Source organism: Stegodyphus dumicola, chromosome 11 (genome assembly GCF_044657685.1).
Source record: "Stegodyphus dumicola isolate Sdum_Otavi_A_Nest chromosome 11, ASM4465768v1".
NCBI lineage: Eukaryota > Metazoa > Arthropoda > Arachnida > Araneae > Eresidae > Stegodyphus > Stegodyphus dumicola.
The window spans coordinates 133,957,681-133,975,194 of NC_140778.1; the positions used below are offsets into that span (position 1 = coordinate 133,957,681).

Consider the following 17,514-nt stretch of genomic DNA (forward strand, 5'->3'; position numbering starts at 1 on the left):
AATTTGGCGACAAAATAAGCCTCCAAAACGGTTGTCAGCCTAGCGATATCTCGCCAAATTACTGAGATACTCATTTACTCAATGTTAAGTGATTCCCCTTTATTCTTACTTTTTGGGCATAGCTCGTCTCTTCAGATTTTTTATGTTACATTACGCAGCAAAATACAATTTCACAAATGATTGCACTAAAAATCATTTATCTTTGTGCAAAATTCGTAACAATATATGAAGTCTAATAAAACAATTAAGATTAGTGAAGTTAATATATATATAGATGTATATTGACAGGCTGTATTGCATGGTACTCAGATATGGAAAATCTGCGTTTCAAATTTCAGTACGCTTCTGCAAAGGGCGGCAACAGTACGGAGATCGAGCTGTTCGCAGACGTGCTGTGAAATATTGTATTTATTTTTGCTGAAGTATTTATACGCACAACATCGAACATGGTATCCTAGGGAAAAACACAGCATTCCAAACGCGAAAATAATTAGCGACAGAAAATATGAATCTGTCAACTACTAGCCTAGACAAAATTCCTACCCACAAACTTAACGCTATTAAGGAACGACGGTACCTACCGTTCGCTAAAGCCCCATCAGGAGATAAAATTAGCGCACATTCTCCAAGAGCATCTTCCAATGAGGTTGCGAATGGGTACATCATATCTGCTTTGGAAGCGGGTGGTTATGATACTTGATAACGAAAGCTGAATGTTACATAAAGAAAATAGTTGCTATGGCTAGTTTAATACTCATTTGTTCTTGGCGACAAACACATTCTTGAGATTAAATCTATGACTTAATTGACTGAATGTTAGTTTCAATTTTTGTTTACATTTGGAACATTTTTACGTGCTTATAATATTTAATTTTTATTCAAGAAAGATAACATGTTAACAATGTTAAACGATTACATGTTAGAACAACAGCAAACGAGTGAAGCATGCGCGGACCATAATTTCAAGTTTAGGTTAATGGGACTCATACACCTTAAAACCCATAAGATGTTCGAATAGGTGACTGTTGCAAGAATTGGGATAACTTATTTATTTTACAAGCAATTACTACCAACTTTTTACAGCTGACTACATAATATAGCTGCTTTCTGAAATAGTAATCAGAAAGTTTGTGTTGCCACAAATATTTGTATAATTTAATCCGCTTTGTGACAACATTTTTCGTCATGCTTCCAACTTGCGCGCACAGTTTAAAACATTCTGTTTCATAATTTAATTCCATATTTAATATATAGCTTTTATAAAATTTGGAAACTACTGTGAACCTAAAATTCTAAAAATTTCATGTTAAATTTTTATTTGATTTTGAGTTGAGTTTATAAAATGTATTTTATTAAAAAAATGTAATGTTTTCGTCCATAAAATTTTCAATATTAAAATATTCATCAGATTGTTGGTTCAGTTAGAAAATAGTGCCCATATAAAGAATTTCATCAAATTTTCAAGTATGTACCATTAGCCATTTTTAAAATATCATGCGCGCAAGGTGGAAGCACGGCGAAATATTTTGTCACAAAGAAGATTACATTACAAAAATATTTGTGGCAACACAAACTTTCTGGTTACTAGTTTCCAAAGCAGATATATTATGTAATCAGCTGTAAAAAGTTGGAAATAATTGCTATTAAAATAAATAAAATATTCCAATTCTTGCAACAGTCACATATTCGAAGATCATGAGGGGTTTAAGGTGTATGAGTCCCCTTAAAACTAATTTAATTTTGGTTTGTCTAATTTAGTTTCAGTTCTTAAATATTAAAATTATTATTAACGGATGCATCCTATAAATACTCGCATTAATACGCTATTGACACTACGCAAGAATCAGGTGAGAAGGAATAATTTTGAAATGACGCAGCTTAACGAGATTTATTATTCGTATGTTACCATATTTAAAGCAGCTAAGAGAAACAATGAAATTAAACACAGAGCTTTAAGGAGTATTGCAATTTAAAGTTAGAATCGTTGACATATTTTTATCTTACATATATGTATTTGGTGATTTACTGAACTTCCTCCATATACAGGTTCCTCTAAAGCCTCAGATATAAACTTCTAATAAAGAGGACGTTTACGCATTTTAGTACGATTTCGGACAGTTTAATTAATGTTTAAAATATAAAGCATATTCTTAAGTGTTCGATCTGATAGCGTTTTATCTGGACTACGAGTCTGTATCGTTATTTCCATGATGAATTTCGTAAAACTTTTGGGGCTATTGATTTCCATTTCTCTTAACTTTTTTAAGCTGTAAATCTTAGTTTATTATTTTATTTATTGTTGAGGCAGATTTGTTTAAAGACTGTGCAATTAATTTCTGCGTCAGCGGATTTTCTCTAGTTACCAACGGTTTAACTTTAGAAAAAGTACGTATTTTTTTCGTGTATTCGTTTCGAGCTTTCTTTCCATATATAGATAATGTTTTCAGATTTTTCTTTTTCGAATTTATAATGTTGCTTATTACGCACTTCGAAAGTTTAATACCATACATTTCACAATATTTTTGAATTACGAAACAGGAATATTTCTCGTCGGAAAGAGTAAAAACGTATCCTTCAACACGCAGCTGATTTACATGCGTTTTTTTTTTTTTTTTTTTTGAAAGACGAATAAATTTAAAAGTGGCAACGATATAGTTATATTTGAAATCATAAGCTATTTATGCTTAAACATGTGCTTTTTTTTTTTAGTTCTTGATCCAAATCGTCCTAAAAATGTGTAAACACACTTTGTATTCAACTCTAAAATGAAACAAAATACTTTCTTTTTCCAACTCATTAAATCGCTTAACTAAATGTCTGATTGTATTTGAAAAAAACAATTTTTACAATCTTCTTTCCTGAAAGACTTCAGCTGTATGTTAGGATTTAATGCTTGTAGACATCGTGTGTTGAGCTATGCATACAAATGCACCCATGCTCACTAATAATAGTAATAAAAGCACGGCAAACACTTATAAGGTATTTCTCCCACTTTCTTAGCATGCTTTCGTAGTGTAGCTGTCAGCACGCTGGGCGCGTATTCCAGAGGTCCGTGGTTCGAGTCCCGACGAAGGCGTTGCTCCTTTTTCGCTACTTCTGCTTAAAAAATAACCTAATAGATCTACTAGGTTATTAATAACCTAATAGATCCTAATAGAACCTTAAAAAATAACCTAATAGATCTACTACCACTAGTAGTTCCTAATAGATCTACTATAACTTTAGTGGTGCCGAAGCTAAAAGGGTGGTGGATGATAATTCTCCACACCCAGGATTTGGCGATTGGGTTGCCTAAAAACCGCAGTCGCCCTTTAAAAGAGGGAGTATATAAGATATTTCTCCCACGTTCTTAGCATGCCTTCATAGTGTAGTGGTCTGCACGCTGGGCGCGTATTTCAGAGGTCCGTTGGTTTGATTCCCGGCGAAGACGTTTCTTACCCTGTAGTGCCATTAACTTACTTTGACGGAACAGGTTAAATAAAGTGACCATATCTCTCCTGCTTTCAAAAATTCCCTAATATCTCTACACACTCTGTTGAGGTAATCTAAAGAATCAAGTAACTTATGTAAATACTTTTATTTACTTGTTAGTGAAAATGAGCGTATTTTTCTCTTTTGTTAATTTATTCAGGGTATTGTTACTTTTTACTCCTCTTTGTTTCTCTTAAATAAATTTAGAGTCAGACTTCCTTAAGAAATGAACTTTGTGTCTCAAAAAGTATAACCTACGCGTAATTTAACCTCTAAATTGACGTAATAGCTACAGCTGTAATGAGTCTTTTTTTATGCAAGTGAAAAAATAATTCAATACATGAAACACAGTTATGAACAATACAATAACAGCTAATAATACTTTAAAGAAAATATTTTTATTTTAAAACCTGTATACAAAGAAATAATTCAATATAATAAATACCATGTTGTTGTAATATACACTTTTCGAATTAATATTTGATATCTTGATTTCATAATAATTACTGGTAGTTCTACTTTACGTATGATAAAAATATTTATCAATTTCTGATACTGTTTAAAAAAGTAGGCAAGAGATATATTTAATTGGATACATCATTCTTTTTAATTAGTGTTTTTGAGAAGTTACTGGTAATCACTGTTGGGAATTCTGTCTCCTCTTAGTTTCTTTCCCAAAACGACAATATGGCTACCTCGTTTTCAGGAATTGACGAGGATCAGAGTAAAGTAGGAAAAATATGTTTTCTTAATTAAACGACCAAGCATAAGGTTAAATTAGGAGCTGTAACTAAACTACTGAGTTTACAAAACACGTTTACCTGCCTTTCTAAAGAAATAGATAGTTTTCATTTGTTGGTCTTCCTGATTGACAGAGTAATGACATGAAAAAACGTAAAATTTAAACAAAATTAAATTTAAAAAATTTATTTTTAACTACACTAATAATAAATTTAATATCCTTACAGGGGCAAAAAAAATGATAAACTTTAATTTTTTTAAACTATAGCTTCCAGCAAAATTTTTTTTGTCTCCTTTGTTGACAAAACTAATGAGCAGTGGTTTTTTTTCTCCACTTCCATAATATAATATTCTTATTTTATGAAATCTGGAGCTTTTTTTACTTTGGTTCAGAAGAAGATTGTTTAAACTTTTAATGGTTAGTTCTGTTAATGAAATTATTAGAAGTCTTACCGTATATACCCGCGTATAAGTCGATACCGCGTATAAGTCGACCCCCCCCCCCCACTTCGACATAAAAAATTCGTAGAAAATAAGAAACCCACGTATAAGTCGACCCCCTCCTTCCGAAATCGATCGAGAAACTTCGAAACATTTTTTTTAAGTACTACATTTATTCAAAATCATCTGAGAAAAAAAAGTAGATATACGATAAAAAATACCTTGGTAAATAAACAAAATCAAAATCCTTCAACGTCCGATTCATAGTCAGATTCGCCAAACATTTCATAGAACTCTTCAGTAGTCATCGGCTCGTCATCATACATATTTTCAGTCTCGAACTCTGTATTGTTACAATAACTACTAGAGCCTTCGTTGTCATTTTCACTTTCAAAAACAGTATCATCATCCGTGCCGTCTAGTTCTTTGCTAATACAACACTTTTTTAATGATTTTATAATCATTTCAGAGGGTATTTCGTTCCAAGCATCTTTAACCCACTGAGCAATTAATGTAATATCGGACTTTTTAATGTTGCCTCCTTTTGTAAATGTTGGTCTACCGGAACTAATCCATTCTGCCCAATATTTTGTAACATTTACTTTGAAGGGCTTATTGAGGCAGACATCTAGGGGTTGAATGACGGATGTCAATCCTCCCGGAATTACGGCCACAGTCGTTTTTAGGTGTTTTCGACGTGTACGCCTGTTAACAAAAGTATTTCATGAATGAACAGTAACTATTATAAAGACTTATACGTACGTAAAAACTATCTGCATTTCTCTTTTCTTGGCGTGTTGGCGAAACTTTTTTATTGCTCGATATTGAGCGGTTGTTCGGGGACGAAAATTCTTTGGTTTAATCGAAACTTACTCTAGTTAAAGTATGAAACTCTGTGATTAGTTCGTCACATAATCTAAGTCATGAAATTACTTCAAGTAATTGACTTACTTGATAAGTCGTCCAATTTGAGTGCGGGAAGAAAACAACTGCATTATATAAAGAAATTTTTGAAATTCGGATTCTTCTAATTTTTTATGGCTCCGCGTATAAGTCGACCCCCCCCCCACTTTGAAGTCTTTATTTTGTCCAAAATATATCGACTTATACGCGGGTATATACGGTAATTGAAAGCCTCAGCAGACAAAGCAATATATTTAACATGAAGAATGAAATTTACATGTAACACGTACAATACAATTACCAACTTCTATAGAAAAATGGTTGAAAAACCATAGATTTGTATCTAAAATGTGTAGGTAAAATGGGCATTAGCATCGATGATTACTAATTTAAGTTCTTCAAATAAAACCTTAGCAAGCGCATAATAAAATAAGCTTTTAATAAAAACTGGTAAGCATAAATTTATTTATACACTTTATATACAATAGCAATGATATAAGAAGCGAATAAGCGATTAAAAATTATAAGAATTTAAATGAAAATGCATAAGAATTTAAGTTGAAGGTGTCTGTTTAATAGCAATACATTTTACATTTTCATTATGAATTTTAACTCTTGTAGACATATTTATGCACCAGCAATTGAACGCTAAAATCACCGAATAATCATAGCTCTGTTTGAATGAAATCTCCGCAAACAGGTTGGTTGCATTACACTTTTGTTACTCTCAACGAAACCATATAGGCAAATAGCTTTGCCATAAAATAAAATAAGTAATTTTAATTCACATGCGTAAGTTTATTTTCCTAGGTAGCACGTATTTAACAGTGGAGACGGCACGATGGTGCATATTTTGCGCTGTTTGTTGTGTTTTACATATAATGGCTGCAGTGATAACGCGGAATAATTTATCCCTTATCTAAATTTTAATTAGATTGCTTGCCTCTGAAAGCCTTTGCTTCATTCAGACCTAATTCTTAAAAGCGGTTATGCCTTTGTGGAGGTATTTCTAAGTGAAATGTTTCGTATGTACGTTAGTGAAATCCACGAAAAAAAAAAACTTCGCAGCTAGCCCCTTCTCCAAGATTCGAACACGTATCAAACTATTTCTGTCCAATCATTTAAAATAATTATTATACGTGGGACGGAGGTTCTCTTTCTCACAAGAGTAATTCTTTTTTTTCTAAGTGGTGCACTCTGGATAACTCTCTCCATAATGAGAGGCTAAAATGACCGAGGGATTTGAAGCCACTCCCTGTGAATGCATTAACTTACAAATGTAAAAAAACATATTGCTTAGTATGCTGGCATTTCAAACGGCAATATTTTTGTAAAGAGATGTGTATTCTAGCTTCACGAACATATTCAGTTTAATTTCTTCCAAAATTATGAAGAACTGAGACGCAGTCGAGGACTAAACTAAACTCAGCGTTACAAACAGGCCTTAGAAAGTCACGGCCGGTAGTGACCTGATATCTGCTTTCCAGACCGTGGGTCCCCGGGCTGCATGAGCATTTTGCCTGGACAAGTGGTCGGCTTGCCGCAGGACCCCCGGTGTTTAGCCCCCAACCGAACTTGGTACTCATTTGATCGAACCTCTCAAGGAATGAAAGACTGAGTCAACCTTGCCCATCTCGGGGAGCGAACCGAAGACCTGCTGTGCTGCTGCGCGACGCGCTAGCCACTGCCCCAGCGGACCTTTAAATTTTTGGACTACTCTTGTTAAATTATCAAAAGGAAAATGTGACATGCAGTATGTACTCAAGAATAAATAAAAATCTGTCAAATAAAATCAACATCCATAACAGAGAGCATTTCTGTGAGCGCTGATGCTAAAGCAAAATGCTGAAGTGTCTATTTACACCCCCCTTAAGCGACTTAAATTAACTTCTAAAAGAATGAAAATTAGCTTCAAAAAGTACTATCCGATAAATTGCCTGGTTTGAATTTGCTGTGCCCCTTATTAATCATAATTAAATATATTATGTACAAAAAAATTTCGATATTTCATAAATTTTGAATTAAAATAAAGTTTATTTGAAAATACCCATTTGAAAGCAGAAATTATTTTGTTAAAATCTTCACATATTCTGGTATGCTTAGACGGTAAATGAAATTAAGGAAACTAGGTGGCTGAATTAGGCTCTTTATCTTCTTCTCTGGTTCCATGACATTCTAGTTTTCTGACAAACAGAAAACTGTCATCGCTTTTAAGTACATTATATTGAACTCCTTTTCTCTATCAAAATGAAAATGATTATTCTGAAGCACAATATACAAATAACATATACCTTTTAGCAGTTTAATGCTATGTCCAATCAATTTGGTGAATAAAACAATGTTCTTTGCTTATGCTGCTTTTTCATTTCACCTCTTCTCTGCACGCTTACGCATGACGATAGTCCCACATGTTATCTGATCCAAATTCAAGTTTTATTAACCTACCCAACCCAGAATTGTATGGGTTTACCAGAAACCAAGTAATAAAATCTCTGAACACTGGTAGTCGACATGAGTCCAATTCCAGGCAAACGTGCTAGGAAAATGCATAACAAAAACGCAATACGAAAATGCATACCGGCATTTTCGTAGCTTTTCCGTTGTTTAACGTGGATACGAGTCGGTTTCTCTTAGAAAGGTCTCCAGGAAGACATCTCATCTTTTAGGCAGATATCCCTAATGTGCTTTGCCATAAAAGAATAAATCAAACTCAGACGTTTCTATATGCGGAAGCAAATCATTCTATTATGCGAGCTTAACAAGGTAGCCAATCATATTCATACCATCCATCTAAACATAAAAGATCCGCAATCGTAATGTTTATTAAGTTCTTTTAATTCAAAGTACAAAATATTGTGTGCACGTCTTTGGCCAACATCTGCATATGGTTTCCGGCTGCATGTCTGAAGGTTTACATTCGTCTTTCTATCATTACTCTGTCTTTTTGTTTCAAGGATTTCCCTTCTATTCCGAATTTTCGCTTATCTTGATTTGTTTGCTTTTTAACTTGAACCAACCATAGAATAAGGTAATGTAGAGCTTTGTATGTCATTGTGGAAACATTTCTGAAGAGTCAAAGGAAGGAACAGAAAGCGTTATACCTACATGCTTAAAACAAATACATATCTACGTTGATTTTTAGTTTTCATTGAAATTTCGAATTTAAACTAACTAAATTGTTTTATATAGGAATAACTTTACCTCTGGTACCTCATCCATAAGATCCGGAATGGTATATAGAACGGTGTTGCTGTTCCCATTATTTGTATCAAATGTTTCATTCGATGGCAATGAAAACTGCGGGAGAGGTCAAGAAAATGAATCAATATAAAATTAATTATCATATTATTTACTCATAAATAAGCAACTTAAAAAGGTACTTAACAGTACTGTTATCCGCAATACTCGTATTCTTGCTCTTTTCCAATGGATAAGTGAACTGTAGGATAAACAATAAATCACATAAATGCAAATTTTTAGTAAAACAAGTGTAAAATTAAATACCATATAAAACACAAATTTGTACCGAATCATATATAAACAAACGAAAGCGCTAAAGTCGTAAAATTGCTTTGATTGATTTACAAAGATAAATTTTAGGTATATATATATCTGTGATGTTAATTTCCTAATTAATTTATAAATTCCTATCGTTAACATCGATTGGAATTTTTCGACGACATTCACTGATAAATTTTCGTTTTTCTAAAATCTAAAAGAGTTGTCGTTTTTACTTTTTTATTACAATACATATGCATGTAATGTGGAATAGAAGATGCAGATAACTTAGGATTAGAAGATACAGATAATCTCTAAAATATTACCAAATACTTTATTTTTCGAACTCATTAAATCGCTTAATTAAAGTCTGGTTATATTTGAAAAAACAAAACAAACGGTTCTAAAATCTTCATTACTTCAGCCATAATATTAGGATTTAATGCTCGTAGACATCGTGTGTTGAGCCTAGGAGGAAATGTCAGTTTTCAGGAATAAATTTTCCGTTGAATAATTTTGTTCGCACCGCAAGTTTAAATGTGATCTGATAGATAAAATCACCATCTCATAAGGGACTCAATAACCAGTACATCTTTTGTAGAATGGAAATATTAGTTGATTGGGACAAAGTAGACAAGTAAAATAAGATAAAACAAAATTCAGATCAAGTAAATGGAACGACGTACTAAATGGGTGATATTCTAACAAAATTGGGTTCTATTGTACGGTTACTATTATATTGCATTAACCAGTTGTTTATGATCTCAGCCTTTACTATAACTTCTCCATTTCGTTTTCTCACCAGAAATGTAAATCGGTTAGAAGAGTATTTACACTGAAGTTTTGGGATTGTAAGACAGAGCGTGTTTCCGTATCTCGAGGCCAGCTTTACTAGATGTCGCTAGCTCTGATAAGATTTTAGTTATTCGCCTTTGAATTACAGTTCCGTTTGTACGCCGGTTAGAGTTTTCAGCCAACTTCGATTTAAATAATTTGTGTAGTCTTTGACTACTAGCCTACATTTTAATTTAAAGTTGACTGTTACTTTAGTTCCATCGCCAGAAGTGGTGGTTATTTTGCTAAGCCCGAGAAGAGCGTTTTATGTTTAAGTTCTGATTAAATAAAAAAGGTTATTTTAACCTTCTCAAATCTCTGTCGTTCACTTCAGACACGCTCTACTTCTGTTAAGGGTTTGAATACTAGTCAAAGTAAGTCAGACTCTATAATATGATACAGTTTGCGTATCCTAGCTATGATACAATTTGCGTTGATACATACGATACAATTTGAGTATAATATGATACAATTTGCGTATCTGAAACATCAACAGTTCATTGTGGATATGTAGATTAATTTGTCATCTGACACATGAAAAACATAAGAGATCTCTAGCATACTCAGGCCTCGTCTTAATTTCGTGAATTCTGATTGAATGAAACTACCGTAATTTCCGGAAGAAAGGCCGCATCAGCGTAAACGCCGCACTCGAGAAAAATGGCGGGAAAGAAAAATGGCCGCACTCGAGAAAAATTACACAGAAACGCCGCATCAGCGTAAACGCCGCAATAGATTAAATTGCGCGTGACATCGTCGTGGGCCGTATAGATGCAAAAACTCAACCTAAGTCCTGATATATGACATACCAGTTAAGAAAAATGCATGAAATGAAACCATAACTCAAAAATAAATTAAAGGTAAGAAATGTATAGCTTCTGTGCCGTTTAGAGACATTTTCAAAAATTTTCCGTTCCCTTCTTACTTAAAAACTATTCAACAAGTACTTGTACCCAAACTGATGGGATCTGTATTTGGCAGAATGCCAAGAAAAATCCATTCATGCTGAAGGGAAAATACGTCAGAGTTCGTTATTGCGAGGCAGGTGGAGTCGTGTCCGCCTTTGAAAAAAATTGCAGAAAAGGCAGGGGGGGAGAGGATGGGTCCTGGAAGATTCATGGAATCACAGAGGAGAGAGACTATTCAAACTGATGAGAATGTTGATTTGAAAGAGGGAAGAATGTTATTGTTCTGAGATCTCGTTTAGGGTGAATAAGGCATGTAGGTCCGTTCAAGGGAAAGAATGTAAACAAAATAACGTTCGCAAAAAGCAACTGAGTGGTCTTTTGTGTGGGAACAGCACCAGTCTATGCACAATGACAAGGCCATCCAAACTATGTACAATGACCATCATAGGAAATATTTTATTTTCAGTGCACCTAAACGCCGCATGGGTAGAAACGCCGCATCCGCTGAAAATTTAAGTTTTAAACACGTAAACGCCGCGGCGTTTCTTCCGGAAATTACGGTAATATTTAATCATATATTTGAATAAATAAACTTATATATAAAAACATAAAGAAAGTATAGTCCTGATCATGTTCCATTTTACTGAATTTTGAGTAACTGAAGCAAAAGTTCATGTATATTAATATCAAAAGAACTTTTAAAGCTACAATGTGCTTGAAATCATATCATAATTCTTTAAATCTAATACTCTGGTATTATAACTAATATAATATATAGTTAATAAATATTTAACTTTAATTCTATTATCAGTTGAAATTTTGAGAGTACGTTAAAAAATTGTGTCATGTTAATACAGTGTAGGGAGATTTAAAAAAATTCGCTTGAAATTCAACTTACATTAAACATAGCTGAATGTATAATTTTAGTTAGATATAGTTAGGTGTCCTAAAATTTCTGTTCACATGAAAGAATTGGGAGAACTATATATTTGTATAGAACGGTTAACAGTAAATGATGTATAATATAGTGAGCAATTTCTGTAACCACGAAATAAAAATATATTAAAAAGAAACTGAAAGTCTTCTATACTTACGCTGGCAAGCATGACTTCGAAATCGAATGCTTCTTTAAGTTCATTTTCTGAGATACTTTTATTTGCACCTAATTTATTTGCTGCTTTCACCATCATTTCGAGGTAAGCGGCTGTGGCGGGATCATCTAATCCTTTCACCAAATATTCACGCTCTATCCCGAATTCTGCACGGCCCAACTTGAAAAAAAATATAAAGTATTTTTTATCAGTTTGAAGAGAGAAAGGGAAAAAAAAGAAGAAAGAATAAAGAAAGAAACGTTTCAACATTTTTTTCAGTTTTACTTTCCTTAGTGGGAATATTTAATCACTTATGTGAAATATGCGATAGTAACAAATACTTTTATAAAATGTCTTTTCTACATTCACATTTGATAGCCAAATGAAATTATTAACTTTAACAAATGATTTATCAAGATGTATATCCATCTAACAATGATTATTACAGTTTACACCCACAATCTAAAATGATATTTTCTAATTTATATCTTTAGAATTATTCAGTACATTATAAGGTATTTTCTCCTTCCCTTCTGCATGCCTTCGTTGTGTAACGCTTAGCAAACTCAGGGCTTAATCAAAAGGTCCAAGGTTCGAGTCCCAGTGGGGCATTGATTATTTTTTACGTCTTCTGCTTCGGATATAACCTAATAAATCTACAGTGGCTTTCGAACTAAAAGGTGTTGGATGATCATTCTTCACCACCAGGATTTGGTGATTAGGTCCCCTAATCCCAAGTCGCCCGTGAAAAGTGGGAGTATATAAGGCATTTCGTCGTTCCTTTCTGTATGCCTTCGTGGTCTAACGATTAGCACACTCGAGGCGTATTTGAGAGGTCCTGGTTGGAGTCCCGAAGAGAGCATTGCTCATTTTTCACGTATCCTGCTTCAAAATAACCTAATGACTATACAATTTAATTACAGATCGGTGGGGAAATCTGGCACGCATGATTCGTTCTTTAAAGTTTTCAGATTCCCACGGGTTCCAAAGAGCTTAATAGCAAGAGAACTCGAAAAAAGAAGAAAAATGTCTAACAAAAACAAGATTGTCAGAGGGATACAGGACTGGCATCGGCGGTGATGGGGAACTATCTGAGTATGATTTCTCTATTTCTATGCCAGCGGCTTCTCGGAGTAGGTATAGAAGTCGAGTATTGTTCCATTCACGTCTGTTTTACGGCAACCTAAATTTAAGGGAATGGCTAATAAAATCGTACCGAAAATGGCCTTTCTATGATTGAGCCACAATTCAGTTTATGTTATTGGCCGATATGAGGCCATATACAAGTATCCGTCGCTGAGGACTTCTACAGTTAAAGGGTCGCAAAATACGCATTTTATGAAGCATTTTAATAAGCAATTGAAATTGTTCCTTTAATATTATTTGCCTAAAAATATTCGTCACTGCAAACCAGTGAAAACGTGAGTGACTGAAGGCGAGAACTACGAGTCGTCTCAGTTTATTTTTGGCTTAAATACGCTGCCCAGTTGCCTTTTCTTGATGTTTTCTTGTCCATATTACATGACACAATAGTTGCCAGAACCTACTCCAGAGAGGTTGCACTTTTATTTTTCACCAATGTTGAGGGCGAGAACCCCGGGGGGGGGGAGATCCGGGGTCTTCCACCCCTCTCCCCTTCCACCAATCCACACGAGAGGACTTTCTGCTCGCCGCATCTTTAGGGTGCCGCCATTCCGCACCGACACCATACATTTACAAGCATGCATGTCCTCTCCGGGATTCAAACCAGAGCCCTTTGCTGCCTTAATAGGCTCCATTAACCACTATATCGTCTGGATGACAGTTGCTTTTTACTTCGCCTAATTGCGCTAATTTCCTATCCCTTTCTCATTTTCTCAAGTTTATGGTAAATATGAAGTTAATTTGCTAAGAAAATTTACTCCAGAACCATCTACCAACTTTTGACAAATAGTCCTTATGTATATTTTGTTTACTTAAAAAAACAATTTCATTTCAGTGCGACATTACAGTCTGTGACTTTTCAATAGGCGTTCAAATTTGCAATTTTAAATAATCCCCTTTTGCTCCTTTAGTATTAGTTTCATTTAGTTAAAAGCATTTAAGACATATGTCTTGTTTTTCTGTTTCATTGTTATTATTATTGGCAATAAAGTCTTCAGTATACATCTAGAGGTAAACTTAAAAGCTTAAGGATTACGGAAGTTCTTGAGGAAAATAAACTATTTTAAGGGGAAAGAAGTGGATGTAGAACAGCTGGTGCCCAGTGGAAAACTATAACGTATATAATAATATGTGTTAATCATACTGTAATTCTTATATTTTTGACATGTGTATGATTATGTTTAACGTAACTAAATAAAGAGCTGCTTTAAAATACACGTATTGCATCTGAGAGATTTCATTCAAATAAATTTTAAATTTCGGTTCATTGTTATTCGTAATTCCCATTAAATTATTCTTTCATTTTATTCCTTTTATTAAATGAAAAGAGTTGAGAAAATATTAATTTATTTCCTAATTTTTAATTAAATTAAGTTAAATGTATAATGCCTTTTGAATGCATTATATATTTAGCAAGGCCGTGAATATAATTACAATAATAACTTGAACAAAATGATATGAAATTTTACCAAATATACCGATATTTATAATGCATGTTGACTTACCTTTATGGTGTGAACCGTGTTATTTTTTACGTTCTCCGAAACAGACAAATCCATCAAAATATCTTGATTGTACCCATTTCTGCGGATCTGAATAAGCGCTTGAATCCAGTCAAAAGAACTCTCATTCCAATTATCTCCTTCCACCACCGGCCAACCCCCAAGATCTTTCAGAAGCCTTTTCAGTGGCTGGCTGCCCAACTTCTCAATGCTTTCTATACATATAAAATATTAAATAAGCATAGAATGAAAAATGCTAAATTGGAATAATAATTTGAACTTCATTATTCATATACGTTTTGTCTTGTACTGACATAAATTCCCTTTTATATTTAGCATCATTTGTGCAAACTTTTCAATCTTTTTTTTCTCTTTTGAATGATTTATTATATGTTAACATTTATACATTTTTAATAAATTAGAACATTACATGAAAGAAACATATGCATTATGTACCAAGAATGGCAGATTTTTCTTTCTTATAAGAGGCGTTTCAAATTAACTGATTCAAGCTTATTACATACTGTTAGGGTTACAATTCCTTATGACTTTCCATATATAATTACACTGACTACCAATAAGTATTTGGACACCTGTGATAGAAAAGAAAAACTAACTTTATTGAAAATCAATAGTTGGTAGAACCTCCAGAGAGAGGTAATTACAGCATGGACCCTCCGGGGCATACTTTCCACAAGTCTTTGTATGACAGCTAGTGGTATTTTCTTCCACTCGGCTTGGAGAAGGCATAGAAGTTCCTTCAGCGATTTTGCACGAGTAGTACACCCCTGAATTCGGCGATGCAACTCGTCCCAGAGGTTCGCGATAGGATTCAGGTCTGGATTCTGGGCAGGCCAGTCCATTCCATGAACTCCATTGGCACCATACCAAGCCTTGGTTAACATCGAAACATGACAACTGGCATCGTCGTCCTGAAAGTAACAGGGGTCCAACCCGTAAAACTGCCACAACGTAGGAAGCACATTGTCATCCAAAATAGTGCAGTAGGCATCGGAGTTGAGTTTACCATGAATGGGGACCAAGGGTCCCAGCCCATACCAGGAGAAACACCCCCCAGACCATAATTCCACCTCCGCCGAACTTGACTGTTGGCACAATGCATTCTGGCAGGAGACGTTCTCCAGGTAGACGCCAGACCCAGACCCTGCCCTCCGAACGGTAAAGGGTGAACCTTGATTCGTCACTCCAAAGAACCCGTTTCCACTGATCTACGGTCCAATTTCGATGTGTTTTGCACCACATTAACCGAGCAGCGCGGTTGGACTTTGTGATCAAAGGTTTATGGGCAGCAGCACGACCATGAAAACCAAGCAGATGTGCTTCCTTACGGATGGTATTCTTTGAAACAATACTCCCAGATGCCTGTTGAAACTCCTCGCGGATGAGGGCCATCGGTTGGGTGCGGTTCTTCCGAATTTCTCTGGACAGCACTCGTCGGTCTCTATCTCCCAGTTTCGTTAGTCTGCCGACTCGGAGCACATTCCGACAATCACCGATCACCTTCCACTTTTTAATCACATAGGCCACTGTCGATTTTGGGTACTTCAGATCGCTAGATATGTCCCTTAAGAATCGGCCACATTTGTGATACCCGATAATTATACCTTTCTCGAAATCAGAGAGCTCCGACCTGCGAGGCATCTTGCACGCAACTTAAGCTGATGCTGTTTCCTACACGATATATACCGGCGGAGTCCGTGACGTACCTTACTACCGCAGATATCGTCATTTGCATAGGTGTCCAAATACTTATTGGTAGTCAGTGTAGCTAACAACAATTCAGCATTTTAATACCTTATAACATTAGAAGTGTAAGAATATTATTATAAGGACTAGAAGGAGTGGAACAACTCGTTTATGGCATTATTATTAGGAAATATCCTTTTCGAACTTTAACGCATTCTATATTCCCTAAGAATCTAATGGATTTTCCCACAAAGTCGCCATAAAGAAAGCAGTTTCATCCAATGCAATACTTATTGTGCGAAAATTTCATAAATACGGCTTTGATAGAATAATTGATGTTTTTTTTTTTTTTTTTTTTTTTTTTTTTTTTTTTCTTAGTAAATCCTCTCTAACTATAAATTGACTTAGTGAAATGAGGATGTTATGTCTTCTAGAATGATCTGAATATTAAAGGCTGGACTTATTCAAAAACATATATCCTGAAGCTCTAACTCTCGGAAAACCTTTGAAGAATGGTTCAGGCTAGCAATATTGTTAAAACGTAGTAGGATAAATTCGTCTATTATCTCAGCAATACGAAAAGGCCATTAAATGAACACAACTGCTTGATGACATCCAAACAGCGTAACAAATGCACAATTTGCTCAGAGACTTCTTCAGTAGCCTGAAGGTTCAACCTATCAAGCCCGTCATCATTAGATTCATTAGAATGCATTGCGTGCAAAGCCTTCTACTTCTGTGGGTTAAATGCATGCGGCACTTTCTACGACTGTATGCATTGGACACATTGCTTGTAATATATGACACATTTATTGTAATATGTGACACATTGCTTGTAATATACGACACATTTTCTTGTAATATATGACACATTGCTTGTAATATACGATTGTACTGGACACATTGCTTGAAGGGGCGTAGCTAGAGTTTCCCCCGCCCGGAGACAAGTAAAGAATTTGTGTGCCAAGAATGGAAAATATTTCATTTAAAAATTTCGTAGCGTCAGTTTGGCGCCCCTTGGATGCTACTCCCAGGGACAGATGTCCTCTTTGCCCCTACTGATTGCTTGTAATATATGACGAACTAATCAGCGTACCTCTGATTGACGAGCAAGTACTTCTGATTAGATTGATTGTTCAATGTCTGTTCAAACTCCGGCGACCCATTTCTCTTTCTCAAATTCACATATGTGCATAAAAAGCTTCAAATTAGCCAACGTTAATTACAGTGACGCCATACTGCATTTGTATTTAGGCATTTGTTAACTTAATCCTG

At 34.7% G+C, this 17,514-nt stretch overlaps 1 protein-coding gene across 1 annotated transcript in view; it reads right to left on the bottom strand.

The window, feature by feature from the left end:
* LOC118200930 (neprilysin-2-like) overlaps positions 1–17,514 on the bottom strand; it is an 80,570-nt gene that overhangs the window by 44,826 nt on the left and 18,230 nt on the right. Inside the window, exons 6-9 of the mRNA XM_085826487.1 lie at positions 14,536–14,747; positions 11,891–12,067; positions 8,942–8,995; positions 8,758–8,853 (exon numbers count right to left, since the gene is read on the bottom strand). Of these exons, the coding sequence (XP_085682613.1) occupies positions 8,758–8,853; positions 8,942–8,995; positions 11,891–12,067; positions 14,536–14,747 (539 nt within the window). The remainder of the gene's footprint in view (positions 1–8,757; positions 8,854–8,941; positions 8,996–11,890; positions 12,068–14,535; positions 14,748–17,514) is intronic.